Raw genomic sequence first — 9963 nt, 5'->3', positions numbered from 1 at the left:
TAATCAGCGGTATTAGCTTCGTCTGTTTCGTTTATGGCTTTTCCCTCAAAAATAAAAGATAGCCTTGCAGTTGCGTTCAGCTGAGGAAAAAAAAACTCGTCCGAATATGATACGAATATAAAATGTAGTTCGCAATAATTTAGTAAAAAAGGCAATACGCTGTGTCAATCTTTACCTTTACGGAACAATAAATACTAGATTTTACAGAACACGTACGGGTGCATCGCATCAAGTTAATAATCCCTTCAAGCGGTGTTCCTCTGCCTATCACTGCTCGCATCAAGCGCAGCAGCCTTTGTAGTAACGGCTCAATAGAGCAAAACTTTTGAACGCGTCGTATTGCACACGGCACTACATCGAAAATGCCGTGAATTCAGCGGTACACGCAAGACGCCGAGTGTTTTTTCGGTCACCTCATCCATACACGAAAGCGCGCGCCAGTCCAGCGTCACTCGCACGTCTTGACAAATTAGCGCAATGTCGTCCTCCGAGAGCGCATGCTGTTCCGCTACAATGCGCACACGTGCCATAGGGTCCAGCCATAGCTCGGTGCGACACCGCCGGTTGTTGCTCGACGACGGCGGCATTGTTGTCACCAACGCCGATTCCACATTATTGCGCTCTCTCGCCATGTCGTCATCGATCGAAAGCTCAAGATACGAGTGACGTATTGGACGCCCCAAGAGTCCTACAGGTGGACCACCACTCTCGGGCACGGTACTCGCGTTGTAGCCGATACGAAATTCTAGCACACTCACACTTCCCCACCGGACGTGCTTTTTGCATTCAATTGTCGCGGTGCGTTCATCTGCCGCCTCCATGGCAGTGTGTGTTGTGTCGGTTTGAATGAGATCTGACTTGGCCATTGGGAATCCAACTGTAAAAGCTTGCGTACAACGCTTGACCAGAGAGCAGCAGCATGGAGTCAGCAGGCGGGTGCCCCGGCATTAAAAACAGGTCAGTCGTCTTATTTATAGCAACCAGACGGTAATTGTTAGACACCTTTAGGGGCGGGTTAGGTCAAAGTACGTGTGGATCATAATAAAACTTACGTATCGAATGGAACAGTGACTTTTTTTTTTGCCTTTTCCGCGAAGCAGAGTGATAGAAATGATGTGGCGTGGCATTGAATGATTGGAGCCAATTGGTCAGCAAGCTCATGAATCTTCGAAATAATTGTGTCGATTTGTTCTGTCTGCCAGGACATCCGGAATGATGTCTTTCTTTTGTATGTCGTAAGATTGCACTGGTGCTCACTGCGCCAATTAGCTCCCTAACATCCTTTAGGAAAGGCGCTTAATTCTGTAACGAAGGAGGTTTACAGAAACTGCCCCTGTCACCTGAACGTGCTTGCTAAACGTCTGCCTTACTATGAAAATTCATCGCTGCTAATCGATAAAGCATTGTCATGTAATGCTTCGTGCATATACGTGCGCCCATTCGAAACTGGCATTTGCAAAGAGCATCAATCGTTTTCGTGCAACGCTTCTAGCAAACCACACAACGGACTCGTGCATTAAGAAACGTACCAGGATCGACCTTATCAATAAAAACGTTGCAATGCAACATCTAAGTGCAACCCTATCTTCAGTAAATTATAACGGTGTAAAAATCAAGTGTTAGCCTGTCTTAACGAGCTTCAGTGAATCGTCAACCAGCAATCGGTCGAGAAAATACTTGCTGTGTAATGCGCGAAAAGAGATTTCATCATTTCACCACACTAATCTTACAATCTTTATTACCTCAACCATATTGAATTTTAAGGGTTTGATGACGTCCGGCCAAAAAAGCCTCTTTTAATGAAATGTTAAATAAATGTATTTTAAAAGTTGCTCATTAATAATATCTGCTCTTGCATCAGTTTAATGACACCTATCTGGCGGCTTTAATGTCGCCGCTAAAACTTTCTTGAACCACATGTTTCTTACGCCGCTTTTAGATCAAGTTTGAGAGGGCTAAATGTAGCGTCTACGATCATTCGGTTATTCGGTTACACAGATATGATGAAATGTTTGTATTAGCCTGTCTTGCGTTGCAACGCTGAAATATCCATAAGTGTGCCACATTACTTGTAATGCCGCCGTCGTTAAAAGGTCGCGAATTTAAAATTTCAGCGACGGAATTACTGCATGGCAAAAATGGCGACCTTACGCAATTGCGTGGGTAATCAACACATGAACTCGCTAGTAAAACGGTGCAGAGGGGCGGTGCTTTAATGAATTGGAAAGTGAGCAATTCCTTGGCTCTGAAACACGGTCTCTGTTGTTCTCGACCTCCTTAAACATCAGGTTCGTTTCGAGCCAAGTGCTCGAGGACTCAATATAAACCTTAAGCTAAACATTGCGATAAATTACAACGCCCCAGCGCTGTCCTTCCCATTTGAGGCAGAACTAATGAACACGTGTATTTGTAAAAGCAATCCAATCACTTGCTTTAGATGTTGAGGCGTTAATGATAGCGCAATAGAGTAGATAGAAGATTCACACTCGACGCAGACTCGAAGGCGGAGCCTGCATGGCATGTGCCGACTTTTATTGCTTTTAAAAGCTATTGCCAAGGCGGTGCGCTATCTGGACATGCTTCACCATAGAAAACGCCATCAAACAAAACGCACAAGACGGATTGCTATGAGGAGCTTGGAAGTCAGTTGCTTACGCTGGAAACCCCAAGACTTGTGTGCTAATAAGTAAGCGATGAGGGGACATACGGTGCTCTGCATGGACGCATTGCTCGGAACGAGCCTAGACGAGAAATATCCGCAGACTACATTCCTTTAACTAACATTAGCTTGTCTACAGCTGGAGTAGAAGCGGTCGCCGCTGCTGGACACGCGGCTTGTCGACCTGACGCAAGAGTTGAAAGATTCCCGTGCCTATAGGAATGGGAATGCCCATAATAATGCACTCACTTACGCCTACAATGGCATCCGTGCGTGAGTGGACTGCGGCATCAAAAAGGTGGTCGGTCGTCTTTTCAAAAGACGCGAGCATAAGCACACTCTCCTTCATCTTGGCAATCCCAAAGCGAGTGATCCCAAGCACCTCTCCTTTAAACGTCATGATGTCGGATAGCAGCATCAAGTGACGTCGATCGATTCCAATGCCGTATGCACTCATAATGTAATTGACTTCGGAGCTAATTAATTCCCGTGCGGCCTCGATTCCAAGCGTTTTTTCCACTTCCACAATGTGATTTGAAGTCGTGCGAAGACCGTCGACGCCAGGGATTCCCATGACGTCCGCAAGCCCGTAGCCTTCTACTAACAAATGAAGCGACTTGGTTGCGTTCGGATCCTGCACTTCTTGGTAATTAATCACCGCCCGATGAACCGTTGGAATCCCTTGCACAATGACACTTGGTAATTCCGACTTGAGCGCTTGTAGCGCAAAGTACGCTCCTCTCGTGTCACTCTTGGCTCCTTTGTAGTTCGTTGGGGCAAGTAGTCGAAGTTTATCTGGACACCGGGCATTCAGCAGGACATGCTGCTCTTTTAAAAGACGAAGAGCGCTACGAGGACCAATCCCGACTGCGTTCAAGATACTCGTACGCACGGAGCTCGCAGTGATGTTCAAATGAAGCTGTTCAATTGCGTGGAGATCGAGCTTTACCGACAAGTACGCTTGATCCCGCGCAAACACTTGTTTAATGTGCACGGCAATTTCACCTAACGTGGTCTTTTCAATCTGGCCCTTGACAATGCGCGCCGAACGTTCATCTGTCTTGCACACTAAAGCGGCCGTGATAATGGGCGTGCTAATGACTTTCGATGCATTGATAATCTCTTTCAAACGCGGGACACCTAATGTCACGTTCATACTGGCAACACCCGCAAAGTGAAAAGTCTTGAGCGTCATTTGAGTACCGGGTTCGGAGATGGATTGGGCACCGACTGCACCGACAGCCTCTCCAGGCTCCATTCCAGCGCGATTGTACTTGAACAAGGAACTTTCCACGAGCTTTTCAACTTGCTTGGTTGTGAGACGGCAGACATTGTGTGACAGCAACCACGCTGCTTCCTCCTTCTCCTTTGTGCCGTCTAAACCTGCACGCGTACACCACTCGGCACGCGATGCAGTTGTCGGAAAATGCAATTGTTCCCACGCTGGAAGCCCCACCTTATCCAATTCTTTGGCTCTCGATCGTGTCACCTCGACATTCATCTCCTCATCCATGGCCATCGTATCTTGCACTTCCTTTTTAAACCACTTCTTGTCCACGATTTTCTCGCTCAGCTTAACTGTTGCAACCGAGGCTTCCGTCTCGTCAAATGCCTTTTCCAATGTCGTCGCATACGAAGGCACTTCCTTGTCCAACGACGCAATTCCACAGCCTGTTCGATTCGCTGCCATCTCGGTCGCAACAGCACCAAGAAATTCTTCAATTTCAATCAAAAACTTGCGACCAGTTGGAAGAATAGCTTGAAATGCAGGACGCTGGACCACTTGCTTACTTAAACGACGAAGCTCAAACGGAAGCAATGCTGGCGACTCGCGATCGGGTAACGTATTTCGAATGTGCTCGAGGAGCCGATGAAAATCCACGGGACGGTCGTCGCCTTCCATGTAGGCCGGATTCAGACCATCGTCGCCATACGTAAACTGAACGACAGACCCTTCCGAGTTGCGAACAGTGTTATCGTATTGACACGACAAATCTTCAAGGGCCTTCATGAGTCGACGGGCCATATACCCCGTTTCGGCCGTCTTGACCGCCGTATCCACAAGTCCTTCCCGTCCACCCATGGTATGAAAGAAAAACTCCGTTGCTGTTAGACCGCTGTAGAAGGAGTTCGCGACAAACCCCTTGGCACTCGCGTGGAGAGCATGTGGAAGAAAGTGTGGCAACGTCCGATTCACAAACCCTTCGGGCACGCGCTTCCCGCTGACCGATTGCTGCCCCACACACGCCATCATTTGCGAGATATTAAGAGCACTGCCTTTGGAGCCGCATTCGGCCATGATACGCGGATTATTATGAAACGGAAGCGTCCGCATGCACTCGGCCCCTGCTGTCTCACGTAGCTTTCCAAGTAGACCATTGAGTTCACTCTCAAGTGATTGAATTGCATTGCAACCGGCTTTAAGCGACAATTTCCCACGTCGATAGGCTTCGATTGATTTATTCGCAGCAGCGTATCCTGCTTGCAAAAGTTTTTCCTTCTCGGCGGCCAATTCAGTTGACGGCGTGACATCATCAATGCCAATCGAAAAGCCTTTAAAATTGCCCAACCAACGGGCACAGAGCTTGGCCAAGCGATTCATACAACGGGCAGCTTCATGTGATCCGTGATCTCGAATCAGAACGTAAAACAGACCTTGTTTACTTCCATCACCGAGCGTCTTTTTTCCAAGGTTTCCACAAATGAGCTCGCTATTTCGGAAACACACGTACCCGTCCTTCCAGCAAAGATACTTGCGATCCGTATAGTTGCGTTCCTTGAGCTCTAGATTCACTAAAACTGTCGTGTCTTGATTAGGTTTGACTAGTAAGCTAATAACTTGTTTTCCTGTCCATAGCCGCACAGGACATACAATCGCAGGACGTGGTAACTCGATGTGTTCGTTTGCATCGCTCATGATGGATAAAACTTGGCAAAACTGTTCACGATTAAAGAAAATATTCTTTTGCGTGAGCAAATACGAGGCCGTGAGAAAATCTTGCGTTGCAGCCACAAGGGGCTCGCCATTTCGAGGTGTAATGAGGTTTTCTTCCACGCCCATGAGGGTAATCGCTTCCGTCCGAGCTTCTTCTGTTTGAGGGAGATGCATATTCATTTCATCTCCGTCAAAGTCGGCATTGTATGGCGAACACACACACTCGTTAAAGCGAAAGGTACGCCACGGCATCACTTTCACACGGTGAGACATAATCGACATTTTATGAAGCGACGGCTGGCGATTAAAGAGCACAATATCGCCATCTTCCATATGACGTTCAACAACGTCTCCAATCTTAATTTCCTCGGCCAACAGCGCACGATCACCATAGAGCAAGTTTTTCGTAAATTGGTGCCCTTCAATCCGAATGACGTTAGCTCCTGGGTGTACATTAGGCCCATTGATAATACACTGACGTAGCTTCTCGCGATTATACCGTGTAACCTTTTCAGGGTACGTCATTGTCTTGGCAACATGTTCAGGGACACCAACTTGATCAATTCGGAGGTTCGGGTCCGGCGAAATGACCGTTCGACCCGAGAAATCTACACGCTTGCCCGACAAATTGCCACGAAAACGCCCTTGTTTGCCCTTCAGACGTTGGCATAGACCCCGTGTGGTCGTCTTCACCCCAAGGGGTTTCACTAATCCAGGTGTATCTCCATTAATTAATTGCGCGACTTGAATTTGCAAGAAATCCCAATCTTCCATGACCATTTTCAACGACGCCCCTTTTTGCAACGCTGCTTGGAGTGCAAAATTCACTTGCACGATCTCTTGAAGCTTAATCGTAATGTCGTCTTCATTACTTCCACTACCTCCATCCATCGCCACAGACGGACGAATGCACACAGGTGGGACCAAAACCGCATTCAAAATGAGCTTCTCAGGGCGTCCTCCGTCGGCATCGACCCATAGTAATTCACAATCCTGATCCGGAATTGCTTGAAACAATTGCTGTACTGTAAGTGGACTTAAATCTTCTTGTGCTTTGCCCAAGTGCGTACCAAGTTCGGAATTTGTGGCTTGGGCCTCGGCAAATTGAGCGACAAAGACATTTCTCAAGTCGTGCGTCGCTTTCGCACGAAACTTTTCGTGCACGAGTTTCAATGTCGTACTCGTGACTTTGCGCACGGTACCATTGATTCCAGAGCAATGAGGACACTTGACCGTCTTTTTACACAGTGTCATGATCTTTTTTCGAAGCCCCACGAGGCGCAAGACATCGGCCTTGGGGTCCCTCATCCGTTTAAGAAAAAGTTCGCGCTCTGTCGGTGGCAAAAGCACACGACTGCAAGTCTTGCAAATCGTCTGAAGGATCTCCGTGATAGCTTTAAAGTATCCAATGTGAAACACGGGAAGCTCGAGCGGAATGTAACCAAAGTGACCCACACAGTCTGCAAGATTCAGCTGACACGTGGTGCACGTGTCTTTTTTATTGGACACACCCAGTCGCTTGTCCAGTACACCCCCTACTTGAGGTTCACGCGTCTGCACTTTGAACAAGTCTTTCGACTGGACGCGCAGTTCCGACATGCGCATCATGTCCACGTCGGAGAGCAAGCCAAAATTGAGGTGGCTGATCTTGGATGGTCGATCATTTTCGAGCACAAATTGCTTGACGAGCGGATTCCGCCGTTCGACGCGGTGGCCTACGCGCTCGCGTAGCATGACGAAATGGTCGATTAGTTGGTTCTGGGAATAGACCTGGCAAATCCGATATGTACCCATCTCGTTAGAATTCTGCGTATTTTGTCATTATAAGTTACCATGGTAACCACGAGTTAGAATATAAGAGGAAATAATATAGTGCAAAGTTATTATCTTTATTAATTTTGACTTAAAATAGTTCCAATAATACCAAATTTGATATTTTTGATGCAATATGACATTAGCTCTATTGATTTGGTTGATTTGAGCCTAAATCAACCTCAATGTAAATCATGATTGATTGAAATGATAAAAATACCCCTTGTTTAAAAAAAAACACTAATCAGTCTGCTGGACCTCTCGACTCCATAGATACCGCAAAATTTCCCGCTGTTGTCCTGCCTCAGCCGTCAAGTAGTCACGTTGCGTGGTTTCATCCCGCATTAAGTATGTCAAGGCACTGCCGAATCTTACTAGGTACGGTTGGATCTCGTTATGCCACATTTCGTCGTCCCTCTTTACTTTTGTGACCTTCGTCTGAGCCTTCTTCGCATGTAAATGCTCCACCAACTCGCCTTCTTGCACGTCCAAAATAAACAAGTACGTCTGCAATTGGGCAAGGTCGTACTTAGGAAGAGGATCCATAAAGCGCTTCAGTCGATTCTTGACTTCAAGCACCTTTCCGTCCGCGCGGCCATCAATCTTGCCCCCAACTAGCAACTTGTAGTCCCCTAAAGTTGCGATTTTCTTTTTAGAAAAGACTAAATTTCTCTCTTGAATAACGACTTTTTGCTGTTGCTGATAGTGCTCAATTCCCGCCGACTCTTTTTTAACGCCAAAGCTCTTGTGCATCGTCGAGGTCACAAACTGCACGACTTCGGCCTTTATGTCGGCGGGGGTGGTAGTTGGTAATGATTGCACCACTTTAGCTTGTGCCTTCGCCACTTGGCGAATGGTCTGAGCTGCTGAGGCCTCTTGAATTAGCTCATTGATCGCTGAGGTAGCCCCCAAGTCTTGTACGACAGCCTGCATCTTTTCATCAACTGTAGGTAGCGCTAAGGAAAGCTCTTCCTGGAGAGCTGCGATTTGGCGAGGATTTGTGCGACGCCATACATCGAGCAGTACGTCCTCAATCTTGCGATAGGGATTTAACGCGCTTATAACAGGAACTTCGCTTGCGAAGACCATGATATTCCGCCCGACTCGACGCCTTGGCATTATGCTTGGTCTATGAAATAGGTAAGCTTCAATAATGGGGATTAGCTTGATGGAATTCGGCCATTTAGTCTTTAAAAAGGGTACATATATAAGAATGTGTTCTATCAGAGATAATTAATAAATCTCGAAATATCATGTCCCACTGAACATTAAAAGCTTAATAAATTAGTAAATGAGCGCCATTCGCCCTCTTTCATTTATTCAATTCTAATTAAAACTACGCCACAAACTTTTTTAGCGGCCACCACCCCCGCACTTTGTCAACAGCAGAAAAATTGTAAGAATATACTATATGATGAAGTATACTACAGTGTGGAAGAGGGTTTAGCTGCGCGCTGTCGACAAGTTCAGGCGTTATGTCCTGTCATCTTGCACTTGTGTCCTGGTCCCGCCTCTTGTAACGGGGTGTATCGTTACATGAAATTAACACTTAAAGGTTGTTAATTAATATAATATCGAAAAGGTAGATAATTTTTGGAGAATATTACTTTATATAGTAATGTTCAGAAATTTTATCCATAAATAGGTATAGGCCAATGTATCTATTTATCCCGCAGACTAATCAGCTGTAAACGTGAACAAAGAGATAGAGACAGATAAGTTTTCAATTGCATGTTTAGTATTGGTTTATGATTAATTAGCATTAACAGATAGAAAGAAGAGATACTTGATTATATTAATACAGTTTTCATTTAACCCAGTTGTCTTAAAGAGTAGTCTTCTCTGCACGTTCTAGTGTACGTGACGTAACGTAAGGCACCACTCGCAACTGAAGCAGTGCGAAGTGGACTTGTACTGAAGCAGTACAAGTCGTAGTGCCCCGTTACATCTGGTAGCACTTTGTAGTCCGTCCAAGGACCACTTTTCCTTCATCTTTCATGGACATGTTAGATGATAGTGGGAATACGCATCACGTTTCGCGTGAAAGCTACTCCTTTCTAAGTGACATAGAAAGGAGTGAGGTCGAACGAATGAGTTTGACCGTAGGAAACGATGCCATCATGGCCGTACTGCTCGTATTGGACAGAGATGCCCTCCATTCAGCCATGGCCAAGTTCATACAACCTTAACTTGACGAGATGAAGGAGAAGGTAGCCTTGCTGAATCAGCAAAGCTCTCAACAGGCAGAACCGTTGATATTACAACAGATACAGACCCCTGTACCTGGGACGACGCATACACGTCGTCCCGAAACTCTAAAGATTGATATCTCAAAGTATAGTGGAGTCGAAGAAGACTCCTTTTTACGATGTTTTGTCGAGCTGGACGATGCCATAAGGGCTCGTCACATCATCGACGAGCAAATGCAAGTCGCATGCGCTCAATCAAATTTGGCAGGTCGTGCCAAAACTTGGGCACTAGGCCTTAAGTTGCGCGACTCATATGTCTTTGGATCGCTAGAGGCTTTTAAAGCCCGGCTCAAATCGACGGGTAAACC

At 46.3% G+C, this 9963-nt stretch overlaps 3 protein-coding genes across 3 annotated transcripts; all 3 read right to left on the bottom strand.

Annotated features, from left to right (window-relative positions):
- Positions 1-308: 308 nt before the first annotated feature.
- CCR75_006385 (uncharacterized protein) lies at positions 309-866 on the bottom strand (the record flags this gene model as incomplete). Its single annotated transcript, XM_067964455.1, has 1 exon — positions 309-866. One exon carries the CDS (start codon positions 864-866, stop codon positions 309-311), a length of 558 nt encoding a protein of 185 aa, XP_067819464.1.
- Positions 867-2792: 1926 nt separating this feature from the next.
- Positions 2793-7328, bottom strand: CCR75_006384 (uncharacterized protein; the record flags this gene model as incomplete). Its single annotated transcript, XM_067964454.1, has 1 exon — positions 2793-7328. One exon carries the CDS (start codon positions 7326-7328, stop codon positions 2793-2795), a length of 4536 nt encoding a protein of 1511 aa, XP_067819463.1.
- Positions 7329-7646: 318 nt separating this feature from the next.
- CCR75_006383 (uncharacterized protein) lies at positions 7647-8525 on the bottom strand (the record flags this gene model as incomplete). The annotated part of the gene is made up of 1 exon (XM_067964453.1): positions 7647-8525. The coding sequence occupies one exon, from the start codon at positions 8523-8525 to the stop codon at positions 7647-7649; it is 879 nt and encodes a 292-aa protein (XP_067819459.1).
- Positions 8526-9963: the final 1438 nt, after the last annotated feature.

The sequence above is a fragment of the Bremia lactucae genome, linkage group LG9 (assembly GCF_004359215.1).
Source record: "Bremia lactucae strain SF5 linkage group LG9, whole genome shotgun sequence".
Classification (NCBI taxonomy): Eukaryota; Oomycota; class Peronosporomycetes; order Peronosporales; family Peronosporaceae; genus Bremia; species Bremia lactucae.
The sequence above is the reverse complement of the archived record's forward strand: the minus strand, read 5'-3'. Positions and strand labels throughout refer to the sequence as shown.